The 23439-nt window shown below is 39.3% G+C and overlaps 1 protein-coding gene across 2 annotated transcripts; it reads right to left on the minus strand.

Annotated features, from left to right (window-relative positions):
- Window positions 1-3557: 3557 nt before the first annotated feature.
- LOC128835575 (serine/arginine-rich splicing factor 5-like) lies at window positions 3558-22548 on the minus strand. 2 transcript variants are annotated; one of them, XM_054025122.1, is made up of 8 exons: window positions 22460-22548; window positions 18457-18600; window positions 15599-15669; window positions 14773-14868; window positions 11384-11456; window positions 6904-6977; window positions 5988-6098; window positions 3558-5045 (listed from the first exon to the last, which is right to left on the minus strand). In XM_054025122.1, the coding sequence occupies exons 2-8, from the start codon at window positions 18580-18582 to the stop codon at window positions 4829-4831; spliced, it is 768 nt and encodes a 255-aa protein (XP_053881097.1). In that variant the 5' UTR covers window positions 18583-18600; window positions 22460-22548; the 3' UTR covers window positions 3558-4828. The 2 variants fall into 2 exon arrangements, with proteins under 2 accessions (XP_053881097.1, XP_053881096.1); XM_054025121.1 differs by having other exon boundaries at window positions 3558-5048.
- Between the last annotated feature and the right edge of the window lie 891 nt (window positions 22549-23439).

A 23439-nucleotide genomic window follows, 5' to 3' on the forward strand; every position in this document is an offset into this window, starting at 1 on the left:
CAAGATTGAGCCCTTCAGCTGTTCCTGAGGACTAGCCAGCCCCGCCTGCAAGCCAATTAATAAGCTCAGAGGGTTTGCAGAACACTGTGATGGTCAGGGGCTTCTGAACTTGCTTTAGTCATAGAAGGAACAGTAAGTTGCAGCACCACGTGGAAGTTTCTGACCAAACCGCTCAACCTTGCCAATGCCCCCAGACCCTGCCAGATTACCCAATGACCTCAGATATTAAGGAGGCTGGAGAAAGACTCTCTGTGAGTTTATGCTGAGGCTGGATTCCTGCTGTTGGCATCAAGATGCATGCTGCAGCTTCCTGCCTTACTGTGGCAGATGTCAGTAATTGCTACTGGGGAGAGCAGTTCTGTCTGGGACTGTAATAGGGGGGGGGATGCCCTTGCCCCTGGAGAAAGAGGAATCAAGTGGGAAGGAAGTCTAATCTGAGGTTTGTGGAAATTAGTCCCATGACTGAACTGCAGATCATGGAGATGGTAACCTATAGCCTTCAAAATGCTGCCCTTATGAAAGAGTGCTCTATAACTTAATAGGGCTGATGCTACTAGGGCTCTGTCAAATAGGGCCCTACACAGATGATTTAGGGCCTATAGCATTTATTAGAGAATCATAGCACTGCTACAGAATTCTATAGATTGGCTTCAAAAATCACACTGCTAAATTCCATAGGAAACTTCCATAAAGCATGGAGCAGATAGGAGATGGAAACTCAGTGGGGAATGGAATGGGGCCACTCTACCTCAAATTCTGTATTACAATGCAGGTAACATGCCATTGGATAGTTTGAGGCATCTGTATTATTTGTTTTTATTCTGAAACTCACACCTTCCTAAATCCTTTCCCAGACCCCCCCCGCCTCCTCCCCCAGTCACATTCTGCCTTTTGGCTCCATCTACCCACCTACAGTAGTTATATGGCCCATCTTACTGTAATATTTGAGTGACTCACCATTTTTATTGTATTTATTATTTTATTGTAGGAAACTGCCATTAGCCTAATTTTACAGTAGAAGAATTGAGGCAGAGAGAGTAAGTGAATTGCCAATATCACATAAGGATTCTGCAGTGAAGCTAGGAAATGAACCCGATCGCCCAAATCACAAGCTAGCACCCTAACCACCAGAACATCCTTCCTCTCTGGATGACTCTCTCTCTCCTTCTCCATCCTTGGGGGAAGATGTGGAAACAAACCATTGAGAGAGAACTGGTGCAGATACCACCTTTGTTCCTGGATCCTGCCCATAGCTTTGGGAAGGCTTTTGACACTGCAGGCTCAATTGAGACTGAATAATGGGATTGCCTATCTTGGATGTTGATGGAGACTAGAGACTGTTGGAATTAGGACTACGTAACAGTGAAATCTGAGCAATTCAGAGCTGGAAGAGCCTTTTAGTCAGATGACTGAATTCTTTTGTTTTTCAAACATTTAACACAAACTTGAGAAAGGAAGTTTGTTAAAGATTCCACACTTCCCCTTCAATTCCAAATCCACAGTTAGGGCCCATTAATCTTCCAGAAGAAACAGAAAATGAGATGTGATATTCCTAGTATTTCTAAAGATAACCCTTCCACTCCCCCAAAATACCTTCCAGTCCTTTATGCATCGTAAAGGGGCAAAATACCCATTTTTAACAACTCATTCCAGATCACCTTTAACCCTACTCCCCACAACAAAGTATAAAACAGTCTGAATTTAAAACCCCCACATTCCGTCTCATGTAATTAGTTTACACTTTAATGGTACCCACAGCTGAGGTTTGCAATCCTATTAGTTCTCCAGTCAGCCATCAGTATAAAGTGGTATAAACCCTCCAGTGTCGATGCAATTACATTGATATGAATATAACTGTACATAATTATATTGTTATAGCTGTGTCCACACTAAGAATTGCATTGGTGTAACTTTTTTTTTTTTTTTTTTTTTTTTAAGTTATGCTACCTCTAACCAAAATAGTTATATAGGTACAAAATCTGTGGGTAGACCAAGCCTTGGACTCAAAATTATAGAAACATGGTCTTTATGTATTCGGGGCTGCAAACACTACACGGGGACCCTGAAGCCTATTTATAGGTTTGTCCATATAGGATTCTCCCCCACCCAATATTTCTTACTGTTGCTACCACTGGTAGCAATCAATAGTGGGAAATTTTGAGAGAAGAAACCTAGTGTGGGTCAAGGATCAAAAAAATTATTGATAACAAGAATTAAGGGTGAACTTTAGTTTTAACTCAATATTTAATTCAGGTGCAAGCCTAACGTGGCATGGTCAGAGGCTTGGAAAGACATATTTCATATTATATTTACCTACCATATAGGAACTAGGCCAGGAAAAGGGTTAAGTGTGCGCAAATAGAGCTTGTGCTTGTCTTGCATGAACTGAAGTAATATTAACACTAACATTTTATTTTTAAAGATGGGGATGAAGTTAGTGTTTACAAAAGAATGAGACTGATAGAAAACAACAGAGTCAAACATGGCCAGGGCAAGCACTTTTTAAGGTTTCCCACATAGCTCTGACACATTTGACCATTTTACTTTTCGAAGTCCTGGGTCTCTTCTGTTGCATGCTGGTGTCACAATATGAACTGCTTAGGGGCTCAGCTCAGACTATGAAACTCTGTTTTGCTTGTTAAGTGATCTACATTTGTTCCCTACACCTGAGTGAAGTGCTAATGTATTAAAAGCACACTGAGCCCTTACAAGCCCAGAGTCCACAAACAAGATTAGAAGCAATAGTTATGCTTATGAAAGGTGCCAACCTTGAAGACAGAGGACATGTATCCACAGAGCAGAAATACATAAGAACATAAGAACGGCCGTACTGGGTCAGACCAAAGGTCCATCTAGCCCAGTATCCTGTCTACCAACAGTGGCCAATGCCAGGTGCCCCAGAGGGAGTGAACCTAACAGGTAATGATCAAGTGATTTCTCTCCTGCCATCCATCTGCACCCTCTGACAAACAGAGTCTAGGGACACCATTCCTTACCCATCGTGGCTAATAGCCATTAATGGACTTAACCTCTAAGAATTTATCCAGTTCTCTTTTAAACGCTGTTATAGTCCTAGCCTTCACAACCTCCTCAGGTAAGGAGTTCCACAAGTTGACTGTGCGCTGTCAAATAGCATAGGCAAGGCAAGTTTCCCCCACTCTTTCCAGAAAACGTACTTCAGTCCTTACGGTGGGACCCCCTGCTGGGGTGATGGGGTAATTCAGTTATTGGTCTTTCTGCTGAGACTGGTAGTCATTGGACATGGCTAAGAATCATACTTAGACTGCCATTTGCCTTTAACTCATTTCACATAGGCTATTGAACAAGCCATCAGATGGCCATGACAGTAAAACCCTAAGGCCTACTTTTCTCACATCACAAAGGGTCTAATGACAAAAATGTAGCAGTTTCTGTTTCTAGTTTGTGTGTTGTTAGCTTTCATGAGAACGTATGTTTTTATAAAAGCAAATAATTTGTGACAGAACAAAAGCCTCACAAAGGCTTTACAAAATGATCAGTACCAGCACTAAGGTGACAAACTCCTCCACTCAGTGAGCTAAGCAGGTAAAGACACTTGTTTATTGTTCTAAGATTGGTACATTTAACATAAGTATGCCTTGGGGTTTGATTTACAAACTTTTTCCAACAAGATTCCCCTTCTTCTAACTATTCAAAAGCCAGAAAAATACTAATCACAATAAACTAAAAGAACGTACAATACTATTTGCAGTAGAAATACCTATTAATCAAAACTATTGCACATTCAGTAAATTTAAAGAAGATACCCTCTCTTTACTCTTAGACATTACCAAATTTTCCTGTCATAACCTTAACTAAACTTTTACTGGGAATTTTTGCTGCTGTCATGTTCTAAAATAAACTTCCCCTTCATCAGCCATTTTGATTTTCGCTAGTCACACGTGTTCATGGTATTTAGCATCATATTCTTGTTGTGAATATGAAAGCTATGCTACCTTTATAAACATATTAAAACCTGGGAAATACATAGAGAGACTTGTGTATCTGATGCAATTTCTAATGGATTCATCTGTCAAATGAGGGCCTCCTCACTCTTTCCTACACCATCCTACTGAAAGTCTCACTAACTGGAAGAAAATCCTGATAATCCTGTGTCATTTGGTCATGGTATGTCCCACTGTAACAGGAAATTCTGACTCCTTCACCAAGGGGTTAACATATTGATTCACTCACTACCTAACAGGCAGTAATATGCTGACAAGTACTAAAGGACACCTATATACTGCAAATGTTATCTGAGACCTCTTAAAGCTGGAATTCAATAGCTCGTTTAGCCCAGCAATGGGGGTGAACCAAATATTAAGCCACTAAAAGAATTCAGTTATCTACTTACAAAAAAGAAATACAGCCATAGGAGTCTGACTAATGAATAAAATCTACACTTCAGGTTCTATAGATTCAATATCAACAAAAGCTAATACAAATATGCTGTTCTGAAAAAAATGCAATGTATGGCCTCAACCTGAAACCTAACATTATGTGTACATGGTGCAACTAGGCGAGAAATATTATTTACTGACAAAACAAAATATTGTATTATTAATTGGCAACCCCCCCCACCACCACCTCCCCCCTCCCCCTCACACAACTTCACTCCTCAGAGAGACAGAGAAGGCCTGTTATATGTGCTGCAGCCTATTTGATGACATGCATTTTGGTAATGAAAAAGGTGGTTAGCCCCTCATCATGTTAACTCTTCCCCCCTCCCCCCCTTGTTTGTAATTTGTCTCAAGCTTTTAGGGAAATATGACTCGGAAATTAAACACACTGGCACATCTTTTGGAATACACTAACTACGGCTCTCAGCAGAGCTCGACCGAGAACGAGATTTTTTCTTGGAGGAACGGGGAGATGGAGACGAAGGCTGCACGCTAGAGTGGTGGCTCTTCTGAGAGTATTTTTTGTCAGGTGTACGACTGCGAGAGCGAGACCTACTGGTTGACCTGGAAGATCTTGCAGACTTGGACTTGCTGCGAGATCTTGAGTAGCTTCTTGAACGAGACCTGCTTCTGGGAAAAAACATTAAAGGTCTTACTCTGGAGTATTTTTAAATTAAGAATTTTAATGGATGTTAACTATTTTGGAAAAAGCTACTTTGCACCCATAACATTTCCATCTACAGAACTCAAAGCACTGCGCAAAACATTCAGTCACTTCAGGTATTGAGTTTCTTTTTTACTCCCCATCATTTGTAAGATCCTCATCAACTAAAACTTGGGGTATGTAAGCAATTTATACTCATCTATCAAGAAAAATGCAAGCACAAGATCACACTAGTCATTTTCCCCCCCTATAAAAGCATATGTAAATTAGGTACAATCCTTGGGCCCCCAGTAAGATGTTAACATGTCGCTGAGTATCACAAGAGCTCTGCAAGCTCAAAGATTTGAAAATTACATCCCTTGTTCTGCTGTCAATCTTTTTCCATTTAACAAGACAGATCTTTGTATAGATTATGATGGAGCTGAAGTTAACATACGTTTTTATTACTTTTAAAAATGTAAATGTCAGAACAGCTTTAAAAACATACATTAAATTAGTTGCTTTTTACTGGGTCTCACCAGAAAGGCAGTTTAGCAAAATTCCTGAAGACTGAATAATGGAAAGAATCTGAAAAGATTTGGAGGAAATTTTCAAATTATAACCATTTTAACGTGGGCCAAATTTTGGATGGAACGTCTTTCATTTTGCCCATTTAGAGAAACATCAGGTTTTATTCTTTATAAAATCGTCTCTCCACCAAAAAGATGGCAAATAAAACTCAAATTAGCACTAAAAATCCATCTTTTCTGAATTAACATTTTGTTTGAAACCCTTTATAGTACATCTACTGCTGGGAACTGGTTTTGTACTGTGGTACAGCAAAGGAGTTAAATACTACAACAACTTGGCACAGTTCTCGGCAGTGCTGATACCAACCTACAGAACTGCCAGGTCAGGCGACATACCTGTGTGATTTGCGATCTTCAATTAATTTAATTTTGCGCCCATTGAGCTCAGTGCCATCCAACTTGTCCAATGCACTCTTCATATCATCATATGATGCAAACTCCACAACACTATGGATCATCGGGAAGTCACAAAAATTAAGTTATGGGGGACAATGGAGGAAAGCAGAGAAAAAAAAAGATTTTGTATTCATTAGAGTGGGTGGTTTGTTTTTTTAAATCTATATGCTCAGGTTTTAATTCCTTAAAATTGATTTTCTAGCTTGATTAGTAACTGGACTGACATTGACAAAACAATCCTAACCACCACTAATGCCCACATCCATCTTAAATGATAAAGGGCAAACTCCTGAAGTCATCACTTGGGGGCAGATCTCGGCTGCTGTACATCAGTTGGGAGTCAATGGCGCTATGACAATGTATGGCACACCTGACCATCTGCCTGCCCTTCATTCCTTATTTGGGCAAAATTCTGAAGGATTTCAAGATATGGCTTAAACTTTTCAGGAAAGAAGGAATACAAATGAGCTAAGTCTGCCCCCTCCTTAGAACTTTAGCAGTAAATATTCTTTAGCTGGCCTCATTTACACTTCTCTTCCCCCAAACATGTTATCAGGGCTGCTTTAAGCTGCACCTGTCTGCAATGGGCCTCAAGGAGTTATTCTGGGAGTGGAGATTCACCAGAGAACAGTAATGTTCTAGCCATGCTTCCTTTTCCCTGAGCTACCCCCAACAAGTCCCTTAGCAAATGTTTATGGACAGTCAAAATTTGTACAAAAGTTCCCTAAAAGGAAATTCGTGAACAAGAACAGTACCTTAGCTCTAAGTATGGTGATTTTTACACTTTGAAATAGCAGGAAGATTGGATCATCATTATCCTGGTATTGCCCAGATTTATACACAAATATGGATTTACCCTTCATTCCTGTTGTTTCTGTGCGCATCCACATAGGTCACCTCTCCTGCCTTTCTCATGACATCTTTCAAGTCCTGCAGTAAAAATTACAGTTCAGCTTAAACATGAAATACACTAACAAGCTATCTGCAAGTCAAAAAAGTAAAGTTCTCTGTTAGACAGGTTACAATTTTTGCATTTAGACTTCTTTTGAAACTCAGCCTACTTAGTAAGAATTACAATAATAGAAACAAATTATTGCTTTTAAATTAAGCCCATATCCCAAAAGCAGCTCTTATGAAAACATGGTGCAGCAATTAAAGCATTAATTAACATTGTAACTATACCAGATAAGGAGTTATATGATATTAAATGCAAACTTTTACAACTGACCATAAAGGCTATTTTGGAAAACCTCATTTAAATGAGAATCTTGCATATTTAAAATTGCCTACATGCATATTCTCCTCCACCCCCACTTAAAGCTACACACACACAAAAATTAAATGCAAAATGTCTATGTTTAATTAATGCTAAGATTGTAACAAACTGACAAACGGCAGAATATTCAGAGTTACAAGAGTAGAAACTGTCTTAACTCTGATTTTTCTGGCTTTCACCAGTCTGTGTCACAACCTCAGTGTTATTTCAAAAGAGATACTTGTATTTAATTTCAACAGAGACTGAACATACACTATAGCATGTTTACTTGCCCCACAATGTGATAAAACGAAGTGAACAAATAACGTTACAGGTGATTAAAAAGATAAGTACAATTATATTTAGACGTTATTTGCAAAACTTAAAAACAATATATTCTCCAAATAATATTGCGCATTTTATAGCCCAAGGCTACTTACCGCAACATACCACAAGTGGTCAGATGATATAAGCAGGTACCTTAAGTAAACAGTCGCTTGTCCAATACCTAGCTGGCCAAGAGGAACTCCCTTACATGAGAAGGGCAGAGGAATGGCTCATAGCAATACGCTTCAGGGGGATGTATCAGAGACCCTGAAAATACTTGACAACATCCGGAAGTGGATACAGAACCTGCGGCTGACCTGTGCTAGCCAAATCGAGCTCAAACCTGGACAAACCAAGATCTAGATCGCCAAAACAGGAGTGTCATAGGAACCAAAAGGAAAATTCAGAACAGGCCAAGCCCTAGAATTTCAGCCACTAGAAACCCCAAACTCTTGGGCTCTCTCTCCTCCACACAAGAGAAACGAGGGTTAACCCAAAGCAAGGCTGTTAAAAGAGGTTCAAAATGCACTTGGTTAGAAATATGTTTGAGAAAAAAATACAAACAAAAAGCTAAGAAATAAACTTTAGAACATTTGCTACAGCATACGGAAGACTCAATTTAATGCTTAATAAAGCTCAACAATTTAGTTCTAAAAGTGAGCATCTGAATTACACATTAGGCTGCAAAATAGTGAATACTTTTTCTTGTTTAAAATGCTTAAAAACCCAAATAATCTCATTCAGTTATCACATTTAATATATGATCCATAGCCACATTTAAAAACCATTACTGCAAACTAAACACAAGTACAGTAATTCAGAGATAAAGGGTGAAATCCTGAACTTACTGAAGTCAATGGGAGTTTTGCCATGGACTTCAGTGGGGCGAGGATTTCACCCAACAAATTTAAAACTATACATTTGTTATTAATAAATCAAAGTTTTTCTTGATCTAGAACAAAATGCTCTAATTTAGAAGTGCTGCTAAGAAAAAGAAATTAAGTAAGGCAATCACACAGACTTGCATTCTAATTTATTAAGTTGTTTTAGGTTCTAAAATTTTGAGCCATCCAAATAAATGCCTAATATTTAAACTCTGATTTGCTAAGGATCACATCCATAAAAAGTTGTGTAACAGAACAAGAAGACACGATTAAGACACTAACAATATTATTTGAAGAGAGAAGAAATAAGTTTGTATAAATATACGAAGTTTAGGACGCTGCTCTCTTTCAACCAACAGAAGGTCTTAAAACTACCTACACTAATCTCAATAAATAAATAAGTAAATAAATAAATAAATAAAAATCTGACAATTCATGAGGGTTAATGTTTGGTTTCACCTCACTCACAAAAATGTATCATTGTGATCCTCAGCAATTAAAAATTTAATAGACAATGTATTTAAAAAAAAAAAACAGAAAATTGTGAAAAAGAATAAACTTACATTAATATTGTCCTAAGAAGACATGGCTTTTACTTTTCTTTTAGCAATCACAGATCTATTATCAGATCAACTATCAACTTCAACTATCCTTTATTTTTTGGGAGAACTAGTAGTGTTGACGGGAAGCCAGTTGTAACAAATTTGCACTGTTATAGGCACAGGTAATTAAAATTACTGGTTGTTTGGCTTTAAACACACATGGAGCCATAGAACGGGGGGTGGGGGGTATGTGATGTGGACACACATTTTAACTATTTCTCACATCTGAAGGTGCTGGCTTTAAAAGCAGACAAATATAGTCCTGTCTCAAATTTTGGGGAGCTACACATCCAGATGCCTACAAGTTTTGAAAACAAGGTATTGTATCTATTTCATTCAAGATAGCTAATTTCTCAAAGGGAGATGAAGACCAGAATTTGTCCTAGGATAAGCTAGAATCCAGTATTTTAGTGACTATCATATTTCTAGTCTCATCAATCATATTAATAGTATACTACTTTTTAATGTTTAATAGTTAGCAAATTCTGATGTATTATGGCTGCAAAATTAAACTACATTTGTACAGGGAATTTTACTTTAAATTGTAACATTTTAGAGAGAAGCAATTGTCTTTTAAAACAGTTTTGCTATAATTTGTCACACTACTTTAATTGTATACTTCCACAAATTTAAAGAAATGGCACATTGTCCTCCTTAAATCATCTCTAATGGACCAGTGCCAAGATTCACAGTAATTTCACACTAAGTCTACAAAGTGCAAAGCTGGTCAGGAGTGCTTACATTAGCACTAATGTACTTAGCACTTCCAAAATGTGCCAGAATATTCTCAACTTTCATATTAAGCATTCAAGAAATTTTACTACAAACTTTTAGGTATGGATATGTTCACATGCTCAGGTAACCACAAAAGATTTATTATGGTGAATCTGAATTAAGAAGATGTAAATCTAATATGTAGTTAGTAGAAATAAAGCCATTACAAATATTCAAAAGTAAAAATTATTGCAAGATCCAATTTCCAAGCTGTGAATTAATTTTAACATAAATAGCTCCATTAAATTATTGCTTTCCTCAAGACTCCATTATAGCTTTTACCCCTCCCTCAATGTTACCCCTACAAGATCAGTGATTTTTAGAGCTTCATATACAGAGTAGTGGTGTAGTATATACTAGAGGGATTTAGATGAAGTCCACTTGTCTGCTCAATCAAGTTTAAAACTGATCAGAGTTTTATTATTTAATAATAGAATCATATAATCAAATATTGTGCTTTCCATATGAAAGGATGGCACATAGCTTTGCAAACTTAAGTCCTAATTCTGCCACTGGATCCACATGGGTGGACCCTTGTGAAGCACCATTAACATCAGTGAAACTGCAGACAGGCACAGAATGTTTGCCCTTGCAGATCTTGTTGCAGGAACCAGAGCCTTAAACTAACACAATCTATCCATGTCCGTCTCTTCAATATACAAAAAAAATCCATCTATGTTCATTAATGTAGTGTCTTTTAAAAAAATAAAATAAACCTCACTTGTTGATTCTATTTTTTGTAAGTAGCATGGGCTTAGCAATAGATATTGCTGTTGCGAAGCCCACAAAGAAAAGTTAATTCCTTATAATGGGTATATTAGAAAAACACACACATTAATATAAAAACAGTGATCATGTGGTCATTCTTTATAAGCTAGCTAAGGATTAGAAAAAGTTGTAGACATCACAAATGCAGTGATATAGCTTTAAAAAGAATTTTAAAAAGAGTTTATCTGAACCCCTGCAGTAAGTACACTATGTCTAAGTGGCTTTCTTGGAATTTGCTTTAGTCATGCAGTATTAATGGATTCTTCTCAATCACGCTCCACCTCAAAAAAATGTTTAGCACAATTAAAAAAAAAAAGACTACAAGTTTCAATCAGAACAAAAATGTAAATTCAAAGGTGTTGAAATCTCAAATATTCCATCCTAGTAAACTGATTAATGATTTAGATGTTACAATGTAACCCCAAATTAAAAGATAATCCAAAGTATCACCAGCTGAAAATCATAACTAAGCAAAAACCACTAGCTTCCCAACTACAAAATGTCAACTATGATACCTATTTGTAGTTTTGAAAATTAGTTACTCCTAAGTGTTGGAGTATATAATTCAAGCACTTTTTTTACTTTTAATAAAAATTAAATATTTATTATGGCTTTAATACAAGATTAGATTGCAAACTGCCTCCTTAAAGGGCAGGAAAATAAAATGCTCTGAATAAAATCATGTATTAAAGATAAAAAAAAAAAAAAGATTGAAATCTAACTCACCTGCCAGCTGATCCGTGAAGAAAGGTTTTCAACTATAATTCTGTGTTCAGTACGAACAGGAGGTCCATACCAGCTATAAGAATTCAGAGATAATAAAATACATTTCCCCAAAGCAGAGTATTTAAAACTCTTATACACAAACTCATGTGTTCTGACAGTTTGCTGATGGAGTTAAATACTAATTATTTTCCTTACAGAGGGAGTGCCGATTAGATTCTCCCTGGTTAGCTCTTTGCTATATTTAAAAGCATATACCCATTATAAGAGTGGAAGTGCCGACGTTAGCAATAAATTGGTATTTCGATGGAAGAACTTTACACCTAGGCAGTCAATATAGATGACATTTTCAGATCTACTGAAGACTAATTTATTTTCATTAAATTAGTTCAGACAAAAAAGTATAATCTAAGTACTCTAATGGCTTTGGTTATATTGCTTCTGGAGGCTACTCCCACTGAAGGTGTAATTACTTCCTTGCTGACAAGGGGCTAAATTCTGCCTTTTGAAGTCAAAGAGACACATGCACACATCTGAAGACAATTTAGGCCAATGGTTCTCAATTCCCAAGCACTTGATAGTATCTGGATATGCCAATGTGCCCCTATGGCAGTTTCTTATGGTCAGAATATTCTGACTTCAAGAAACACAACATGAAGCCAACTGGTTGCATACAAGTGGCAGTGGCACTTTGATTGTGAATAAAAGAAATGTTCATGCCATGAAACGTTACTGAAAGGAATTATTATATAGTAGTTTTAAATGAATACTGATTAAACGTTTGTTTGTTTTAAAGAAGCTAAGTATAAAGCTTGGTTTAAAATATGTATCTATTTGTATAAAAAAAAGAACAAGAAAAGGTCTGATCGAGAGTTATGGGGGATGGAGAGGGGGGGGAGAGTGGGAGAGGAAGTCCCTAACAGACAATTAGTGCTCCCAATCCCAACAACTCTATTAGAAGGTTTGAGAACCCTTGGGGAGTTTGGAAAAAGCACATTGGCTTTTGAAGAGACAATGTACAGTTTTGTTAATGGTGTTATGTTGGACTTCTATCAGAATAGTGGGAGAACAAGAACAGTACAGTGAGAAGATAAATGTTTTCCACCTGACTGTTCTTCCACTCAACTGTTTCTGGTAAAGGCTATCAAGAGTTACAAAGCATTGATAGCAATTTAAGCCAATCAGACGACTTAGAACATTTTTTTCATCCCTTCCAATTTATGTCTCACAGAATCACAATTCAAAGAGGTTGTACTGCTACTGTGGGCACCCTTGTATTTAGTTATATTTTTCAAATGAAACAGACTTGGGTGCTTATTGTAGTTCTAAGTACACCCAATGACACCGTTCATGCATTCTCAGTTTTGGATAGATAAACCAATTGTCATTGCTTCCTAGTCTGTCCTTTTACTCTCACACGAGGTGCATATGAAATGACATTAATACAGAGAACTGTCTAGTGTTTGTGTGCATGCATGTGTGTAAAATTTTACTTGCCCTGGCACAAAAACCCTTCTTACTGTTATGAAAAAATTGTACGATAGAAAATTAACACACATCATTGGGGCCACACCTTAAGTTAAGTTGTTCATCTAGATGCTGGAATCACTCAGTGTTATGGTTCTTTCTACTCCACGCCTCATCCCATAAAATGTAACCCTAATAGTGTGTACTGATTTGTACACTGAAGCATAGGTAATTTGATTTCAGCGCATACCTCAAAGTGTCCCAATTTTTTTCAGAACATCCAGATCTTCAGAGCATTTAAACAGAAGTCCCAGAGTCCCAAAACTGGCAGGCTGAGTCCCATTTTTTCATTATTTCAAACGGTAGTCTCTTCCTGTCTGGCACCGGGTGTCTGACGTCATGAACATGGCCACAACGTCAGATGCCCACGACCTTCAATCACACTTCCTACTTTAAAAGTTCACTTTTAGCCTGGACCTCGGATCAATCCTACCGCATCAAGGTCACTGTCGCTAAAGAAAAAAGAATCTAATTAGCATACTTGCATATGCAAATTAGATGCCCCAGATTTTACTGGTTTGTGGTTGGGAGGAACTCTGCCTCTGAAACAACTTCAGAGAGGTTAAGAATTATATTTCAGTGAAACGTTTATCCTTCTTTCAAAAACTACACTGCATAGTCCACAGTTACTAATTCTACTACAGAATACATCAGTTCAAATGGTTTACTTTAGAAATAACAATTTAAAGTAAAAAACAAAGTGGTGCTGTGTCATTTAACTATGCAAAATGTATCATTTACGAAAATCCATTATCAAAATACATAAGGAGAACACTATCTTATTAAATAATTCAAAGTAATACTTTTTCACACATACTGTATATCCAGCATATGTAGTAGATACACGTTCTGTACTGTAACGGTTTTTAAATTCCATCCATGGACGGAGATTGTCCTTTAGGGGGTCACTTTCTTTTCAGTCAGCAACTTTTGCCTTTTTGTATTTTTATACTGATGGCTGTGTATGCTACCACTCTGTTCCTACAACAGTGGTGCTTACCATGATTTATGAGACCCCATCCCAGTGTTTCCTGAATTAAACTTTTTAGAACCAGACAATGGGAAATTTGGAAGCTTGGTAGGTTAGATGATCCACGAGAGGAACTTTCAAGTAAAATAGTTCACAGAATTTATGTTGGAGAACCAATGCTGTACAGTAATATTAAACCCATGACACATCGCTTAGCTAGAGAGATGCCCCAGTTGAGAAACACATGATCTTAATATTAAAAAATTAATAAACTTGCCAGGGTTTTATTAAATATTTTTAAAAATAAAGAGTTGGTTTTCCAATATGAATCACAAAAGGTTTTGGGATAGATACATACTGGGAAGTATTTATGACTTCCTTCCTTGCTGACTCATGCAACTTTGTACTGGCAGTTTCAGACAACGTCAATTAACACTTAAGATTTTCTATTAGTTTCAAACGAAGTCATTATACTGACTTGACATCTGTAATTAGCTACCTAGTTATGTTAGGAAAAAGCCTAAAAAAGAACGGACCAACCCAGTGGCACAGTGTTAGTACTCAGCATCACACAGGCCAGTACAGAGTGCAAGCACAGTAGTGTTTGTTCAGTAGCAGTGGGGTACAGAGGGACCACTCAAGTTGCTAACAGCAAATTCCTCGAGTCAATTAAGGAGCAGCACTGAATGGCTCAAAGGTGTCCCATCTTGTCCTCCTCAGCCAGAAAAATAATGGCTACAAGATACAGGGGTGTCAGTACTGGGTTCTCCAATGGTATGTAAGGATGTGGAGCTCCCCCTATCTCTACCAACAGGAAGAAGAAAAAACAATGTTTTAAAAGCACAGTGAATCCCCAGTTATTTTATATGCAGTAAATTGAGACCAAATCACTCACCTAGGTCCACTGCTACGTGACTGGTAATAATTGAACCGTTGTGGAAATCTGCCTCTGCCTCCCCCTCTTCGTGCCCTGGCATGTTCAATTGTAACCCTTAAACGTAAGGGAAAAAATCCGTAACTACTTAAGTCACTTCAATCCTTTGCAATAGGAAGTACACATGCAGAATCAAGAGAGGTCCTGCCCTTAGTTTTTATTTGATGCAGCATAGCAAAATCAATGGCAGATATTTCATAAGCATCCAAAACTCAATGTTTCCATGAAATTTACTACAGGTCTGCTGTTTAGATTTAATGGTCAGAAAGGAAGAACAAGAGTCTATAAACAGCATCAGGTTGTGAAAAGAAAAGGACCACACTGATGGTTTAAGATAAATATGGAAGTTGGTTTTTAGCTCATTAAGTAACTTATTGGTTTCTTATGTACAATGACTGTTTGGCACTTTTATAAGTCATACATATGCTAAGAGGTTCTGATCAATTTCCGGAAGTGACAGATGGACTAATGAGGAGAAGAGTGAAATGAATGGATTTGACATTTCTGGTAAGATTGCAACTGTTTATTTGGGGAAGAGACATATAACATATATTGGAGGGAAAACACAAATTCTTAACATCTCTGTCCAAAAAACCCAGTTGAATTCTATGCCACAATATAAACTAAGGCCCCCAGTCCTGCATCAGGATATGCTAACAGACCCCTCCACATACATGGAGATCCGTCAGGGATCCACCCGAACCAGATGTTGGAGCAGAGCCTAGTGCATCATATTTGGGGTATAAAACCTATTTAGTGCTTTAGAAAAAACATATTTGAAGTTTACCTTTCATTGCACAGTTCTTTACCATTCAGTTCATAAACTGCATCATCAGCATCTCTATGGTCTTCAAACTCCTAGAAAAGAAACAGGAATAAGCATCAGAGATTTATAATGATACAATCACATTTCCCACTAGAGTATTCTTTTCCATATCCTCTTAAAAATTTGTTTATATTTAAGAGCTACACAGTGCAGCAAGCATCAACTAGCAGGTTTATATCCTTAAAGCAGAACACAGTGAAAACTGATGAACATTTATGGACTTTTACTCTGAGAATTATTCTCCTTCTCATTTACACTAATGTATCTCCATTGATTACAGTGAGTTAGTCCCAAGAAGAGCATCAGATCCTTTATATGGATATGTTATGAGCCAACAAGTCCCTTATTCTATGTATTCTTATCAGAGGAGGAAGGATAATATTGGGATTAGGGTATAGGATTGGGTTCCTATTCATAAACTTGTCACAGGGTACGTCTGTCTACACTTACCGGAGGGTCCGGCGGCAGGCAATCGATGTTCTGGGATCGATCCCGGAAGTGCTCGCCATCGACGGGGGAGCCTCCCTGCCGCGTCTGGACCCGCGGTAAATTCGGACTAAGGTACTTAGAATTCAGCTACGTTATTAATGTAGCTGAATTTGCGTACCTTAGTCCGAAGTGGGGGGTTAGTGGGGACCAGGCCACAGATTACCTTGGGGAATTCACTTAGGCCAATATTTTAAAGTTTCCCTGGAGTTGGGTATCTAAATAAGAATGTTCCTGAGTTTCAGCAGTGCTTAGCACCCACATCTCCTATTGACTTCAGTTAGAGTTGTAGGTGCGCAGAGTTTCAGAAACAAATACCAGGCCACTTATTTAGGTACCTAACTTTAGGTCACTATGGTTTGAAAAACTGTGTCTTTATCCTCTTTCTTTACAGTATTCTATAAAATGTAATCTTAAAAAAAAAAATGATCTCTAAAATGATAAATCAGCCCTTTTGTCTTGTACTTAAGCAATAAATACACAAAGAAACATGTTTTAACAGAATTAAGAGTGCTTTAGCTCTTTAGTACCTCCTGTTGCATTGCTCATTGACACCACAGCAGAAAGCAAGATCAGCAGCACTTGCATTTTGAATGCTTAACACCACAAAATCGGCTTTCATAACAATAGCTAAAATGACTGAACATCTCATGGAAGAAAATAATTTAGAAACAATATGAACTCCTTACTCACACTACTTAGCACCTTACATCATGAATAGTCCCACTGAAATCACTCACACATTAAGATGCTATACAATGAGTAAGGATATCGGAATCTGGCCCTTAATGGTTAAAGCAGAAAACCAAGAGTCGGGTGTTATGGATTCTATTCATAGCTCTACTACAGACTTGCTGTGTGACTTCATCCAAGTCACTTAATCTCAGTTACTCAGTTCACCAGTATGTAAAATGGGAATATTATTTAACAGAGAATATTGAGGCTTTTGTTAGTACATGAAAGTGCTTTAAGATCCCTGATGAAAAGTGCTATTAGAGCTAAATTTTATAATTTGCTAGTGGCTTGATGGCTATTGAAGAGGGAGTGCAACAACTACTGAATTCCATTCATTTGTGGAGTTTTAAAAGTATTTTTCTTTTGAAACCGTTTTTGGCAACAACTGGCACCAAGCCATTCTTTAGAGCAGTGATACTCAGACTGAGGCTCGCGAGCCACAAGCGGCTCTTTAATGTGTCTCCTGCAGCTCTTTGCAGCACGTGATATTAAAAAATTGTGTGATTTATTTATTAACCAATATAAGCTATTAACCAATCAGGATGCTTTTATTATATTATTTTATCAACTACAATTGCTTAACACTTGGTCAGTCATTTCACTGTGAGAATAATATATATAAAACCTAAATATATACCATCATACTGTTTAAATATGAATATATAGTACTATAGTAAACGAAACAATGAATTCACAGTACTGTGGCTCTATTGCAGTGGTCCCCAACCTTTCAGTGTGGCGGGCACTGGACGACTAGCTACCGAAATGCCGCTGAGGACTGCGGACGCCGAAAAAGCAACCACTGGAAAGCGCCACTGCCGAAATGCCACCGAAAAGCGGCAACGCCAAGAAGCGCCACCGCTGAAAAGCAGCGTCATCAAGAGGCGTCGCTGCCGAAATGCCGCTGCTTCTCAGCGGCATTTCGGCGGCGACGCTTCTTGACATTGCCGCTTCTCGGTGGCATTTCAGCGTCTGCTTGCTCCCTTGTCTGTAGGTGGGCGCACATAGATGCCCCGGTGGGCGCCATGGCACCCGCGGGCACTGCATTGGGGACCACTGTTCTATTGGGTAACGTTGATTGCTAATTTGGCTACTGAAACACTGAGATCTAAGTATCACTGCTTTAGAGAACTGGCCAAAGATACCGGGAAGCACTAAAATAATGTAAAAACTGCAGTATAAGCTTTTTTTCTTTCAATTTCTTTTAAAACCCAATCTTTTCCCCCAGGACAAAAGTCAACTGAGTTTTACACTTGAGTGAATTGTTACAGGGTAGTTAAGTGTCCTCAAAAATAAGAGGTGACATCGTGATTCCCATTGAAGGTAATGGCAAAACTCCCACTGAATTCAGAGCCAAGATTTCATCAAGTTTTAAAAGGAAACATGGACAAAATTGCCGTTAGTTTTTGTTCAACCTTGAGTGGGAAAAATCTGAATTAAGCTCATATGAAAAGCAAGTTAAAGCACAAGCACTTTCCATTTCACCATTGGAACTGTTACAGTTTCAAACATTTCTTCCCTAAGTGATGTCCCCTCCCTGCTAGTAAGCTAACTGAGCCTGTAATCGCATAAAAGAGGAAGCATGAGGATACACTTACCACAAACCCAAAACCATTTTTCAGATTGATTTCACGTATATGTCCATATCCTTTGAAGAACTTCTCCACATCCCGCTCCCGGGCATGTGGGCTCAAACGTCCAACGAAGACACGACAGCCACTCATTTTAGTTTAAAGGTGAAACTGTAAAACAGTAGTTTAATTAGCATTATTCATCATTAACTAAAAATAGCTTAATCAGAGTCATTTCTAAATGAAGCCCCAGAAATCCTGGTCACTGGCCAAATTAGATACTCAAGACAACAAAATCCAAAGCATGTTAGAAATATGATTCCTCTTTATAGTGAGAGAAGTCCTTTATTACAGTCTTAAGTAGAATGTACATGGAAGAACTCTTAGGTTGTTTTTTAAAGTATAAAAAATATTTCTTGATATCTGCCCTTTGATAAAGGAATCATTTCAGCATCAGACAATGCACGTGGGCATCACAGAAATGTGAAAACTAACTACAGAGTAAGATTATTCACTGTTGGAGAAGTGCTCTTCTGATACTGAGAAACAAGGGACTAGTTTTCTGTTCAGGGGCATCAGATCCAACTAGTACAGACTGTGAAATGCAACACACTAATAAACTACAAAGTTTTCACATATTTTGTATATAAAATATTGCAAGGGCACTGGACATACAGCATCAATTATGTATTTAAATGGCTGCATAGTTCACTGATCAGACAATGTTATACCAATTTTATCTCCTCTTTGAACAGTGGATATGATCTGAAGTGACCAAAAAGGAACCCTGTTACTCAGTAGATCTCCACCTTCTGTGTATGCAGAATCATGTTTGGTTACTTTTCTGAAAAGAAGGGCTTTTTTGTTTACTGTTTTTGTTCCTTTGGAGCCAACCCAGCTATTGGGTAGTGATCTAAAGTATAAACGGGCTCATACATCATTAACAGAATTGTTAACCAAGTTCCAACTGCAGAGTCTTTATTATGGAGGATAATATGGATCTCGGAAAAAAGCCCAAGTGAATTTCAAACTCAGGATTAGTAATGAGAAGAAACAGCTTTCTATTTGTAAACTAAACAAAATGGATATAGAAGTCATTGATGCAAACATGGAACCCAAAGGTGCATTTTACAGCATGGCCACATTACAGTTATATGACGTATCATGTGAAAGACATATTTTATAACTCTTAACCCAGTTAGTATTACTTCCTTCTGAAGATCACAGTACTTAAGGTTACACTTTGCTCAAATGAGTCCAAATATCAATAAAGCATTTTCATCTTTAAAAAAGGATGCAAGCATTTTGCTGTGAGCAGCATTCTACCAGACCACACAGAGTGAGATGTGATTTCTCATCATGAGATAACTATTTGAATAGTGGCAGAATGGAGGTCTAACATTAGGGACCAAGATTTTCAAAACTGACTAGTGATTTTGGGTATCTAATTTGAGACACCTTCCAGAAAAAGCTTTATGAAGTGCATTTTCATCACTACTACCACTAGACCTTTCACTTGTGGAGTTCCGTAAGAATGAATTCTCTCTCCAGGCCATTCTCCTCCTGCTTTAACAATCCAAACAACTTTGTTCAGAACATCATCATTTCTATTTTTAATAATAAAGTATAGATGCATCTGTTTAAATTTCAGAGGGGTAGCCGTGTTAGTCTGAATCTGTAAAAAGCAACAGAGGGTCCTGCGGCACCTTTAAGACTAAAGGTGCCGCAGGACCCTCTGTTGCTGTTTAAATTTAGGTGACTGTGTAAGCTTTAACCCGAGATTATTTTGCACCAATATTCTCAACATCATAAAAACAGACAGTCTCTGCCCTGAGGACCTTGAAATACCAGGGTTTCTATGCTGTAACCTTTTTGTATATGAAAATGTTACAGAACTAGGCCCTAAAGTAGACAGATAATACCATTTGGACAATATACCAAATGAGCATTGAGGGGTGAAATCTAAGGACAATTCAGATGTAATTTTTTTTATGTTAATGTAATTTACCACTTACATCTCACATAGAGTAGCACTGACAGGCTTCAACAAGCAGCACGTTTATAAGGAAAGATTTAAAGGAAGAGAAGGATTCAATTTTTTGAATTTTAAATTAAATGGCATTTACTTTTTTCAAATGTCCAAAATACACTTCTTGACTCAGAACTAGGAATATTAAGAAATCTGATCAACCAAAATTAAAAAAAATAAATAAAACAGATTAACAGTGAAATGTGCCTAGATAGACCAAACAATGTCTAAACGGAGTGACAGAGGTTTGCCTGCGCTAGGGTTATTGCAGTATCAAGGCCCATTCTCGCTTGGAACGGTCTTTGCCCATCCTTCTCTGGAATGGGCAGAAAACCTTCATAATAGTCACAATTGTTTATTAACTATTTATTTCTGTACCTGGAAGTTTTTAAACTAAAACATTTACACAAGACAACAAACCTCAAACAGGTAAACAAAACATCCCTCCCATACACATCTATGCTAAAGAAAAGGCTTGAGTCTTGCCTCCAAGGATTCCATATATGTTCAGCCATATACACAAAGGGAGATAGCAGTCAGGAATTATAAACCAGGAGTGGAAGGGGCCCTCTCTCACCCTCTTGAGAATGGAAAACAGGACAATGAGCACTTCCAATCTCACCAACCTTTCAACAGGTGAAAGGGAAGACAGACCCACAGATTGCTATTACCAGGCATCTTTGCCCTGCTTTCAGTCCCTTGCTGGTACATTTCCTTGCATACTCCTCCTCTCCCTTAGATGGCTCTGGCTTACAGTAGAAAGTTTTCAACTTTGCCAGTCATCTTAAACAACAACTTCCACAGAAAACTACTAACTCCCAGACATCAACCTGGCTTTGTCTCTACTAACATTAGGTAGTAACTTTCTGATAACAAGGTATGTCTTTTTTTTTAAAACTCGGCAACAGAAAATCATAAGATCTTATATGAACAAGTGAATATGGTGAGTTTTAATTGTTTAGATATTTCTTATTTGTGTATTTGCATTCCTCTTAGTACAGAGTTTTGGTATATACTTGCAGAGGCCTTTCTAGCTATAGGCAAGCTAGGCAGCTGCTTGGAGTGGCAGATTTCTGGGCAGCAGTTTAGGCTGGCATATTAGCCCATGCCTTGCCCTAGTCACGATAAAATGGTGGTTGGGCCAAAATTGAGCTGCGCTGTGACCCCTGCATACCCAAGGCCATTTGCTCAAATGTGGCCCAGCCAACCACCCCTCTGTCATGATGGGAGGAGAGGCCAGGCCAAGTCCGAATTGGAGTGACATCCGGGGAGGGAGAGTGATGCCTAGGACTGGAGATTGCCTTGTGCCACCTTTACATACTTGCTATGTAACATGGTGAAAGAGGTTAATAAGCTGAAATAGGGCAGGTACTGCTATTTCTTGAAGAGTGAATAGATGAAGTACTGAAACATCAAAGATCAGTGTTTCCCAGCTACAGATAAAAACCAAACAGACCAAACTTACTTATTAACACACAAAGAGGCAAAAAAACCCCAAACAGATCGCCACGGGCCTGACTTAGAGAGCACCTGAGAGCAGGCCCCGCACAGCAGGCTCAGGGAAATGGGGCGTTGCGATGTGCTTAGCAAGTAAGAACCAGAGAGAGAAGGAACAACCATCTAGCCCCGCCGGGGAGCAGAACCCGCGGGAAGGGCTGTGGGAGCACAACAGCAACGGCGAGGGGCGGCTCCTGGGCGGGTCCGAGCGAGGCAGGTAGGGCCGGTGGCGCTGGGCGGGAAGCACGAGGCGGGGGAGGGGCAGGTCTCTCGTGCCCAAGGTGGCATAGGCCGCACGGGCTTCTCGGTGCGTCACGCCGGGGCTCGCGAGTCGCTCCGTTTGCGCAACTTCGCAACACACGGATCAGGTACCGCCCCTCCCCCCCAACTAGCCCCGTCCGTGACCTCCGGTTCCCTCCCAAATCCCTTCTCCCCCCCCCAATCCATCCCCTCCCCACCGCCCCTTTCCCGGCTTCCTCAGGTTCGCGGGGAGAAGATATTCACCCGTGGGGGCCGCTGGGTCCAGCCAGACCCTAGGAGCGCAGCGCACGGTGCCTCTCTCCTCCGCCGCAATATGGCGGCGCCAGTCCCGAGAGGAAGGAGGCAACCACAGAACCCTGCTATTGGCGCGCCGCCGCCGGACTACACTTCCCACTACGCAACGCGCCGTCTTGCCCCGCCCCAACAGCCGCCTGGCCGTGCCGCTGCGGAACGGCCGGCGCACTGCACGCTGGGAGTTGTAGGACCGATGCGAATCGGAGCTGCGCGCTGGAGCCTCGGAGTTGCCTCTGCTGGTCGTGTTCCTTCTGTGGCGGCTGATGTGGAAGTGACGCATAAACAAGGCGGAGCAAGCGAGCCGTGTTTGTTCCTAGCCCAGGTTAAGCACGCTTGGCTGTGCTAGCCCAGACGTACCCTCTGAGACAAGGGTGCAAGCTGCTCCCTCGGCTTTGGGTGTCCTGGGAGTGGGCAGCATCTGGAGCAAAGCGTTCCTGACATAAGGGGGGTGGAGAGATAAGGTGGGTGAGGTAATATCTTTTATAGGCCCAACTTGCATGGGTGAGAGAAGCTTTTGAACTATGAGCTCTTCAGGTCTGGGAAAGGTACTTGAGGCAGGTCTATACTTACAGTTTTGCAGCGCTGGTGCTTCAGTGAGGATGCTACTATGCTGACAGGAGACCTCCTCCCATAGGTGTAGTTAACCCACCTCCATGAGCGGCAGTAGCTATGTCCATAGGAGAAGCTCTCCCATGGACATAGAGCTGTCTACACCAAGTTAGTATAACTGCGTTGCTCAGGGGTGTGGATTTTTCACACCCGAGGGACATATTTATACTGATTTAAGTTTATAGGGTAGACCTGGCTTCATAGTGTCACAGCTGAATGCAAGATGGACAGATTGTTTACCATAAATGATTAACATGTATTTCAAGGGACCACTCAAACTGAAGTGGCCTGTTACCACCCATCCTGTCATGCGGGGAGGA

This window comes from Malaclemys terrapin, chromosome 4 (genome assembly GCF_027887155.1).
Source record: "Malaclemys terrapin pileata isolate rMalTer1 chromosome 4, rMalTer1.hap1, whole genome shotgun sequence".
Taxonomy (NCBI): Eukaryota; Metazoa; Chordata; order Testudines; family Emydidae; genus Malaclemys; species Malaclemys terrapin.

Bases quoted from the DNA above. Each gene is read 5' to 3' on its own strand.
- LOC128835575 (XM_054025121.1), bottom strand. From the start codon at position 18,582: ATGAGTGGCTGTCGTGTCTTCGTTGGACGTTTGAGCCCACATGCCCGG. The intron at 14,869-15,598 runs GTAAACTTCAAA...CTTACGTTTAAG, and splicing joins AAAGAACTGTGCAATGAAAG to GGTTACAATTGAACATGCCA. The intron at 6,099-6,903 runs GTAAATCCATAT...GATGATCCATAG, and splicing joins AGAAACAACAGGAATGAAGG to TGTTGTGGAGTTTGCATCAT.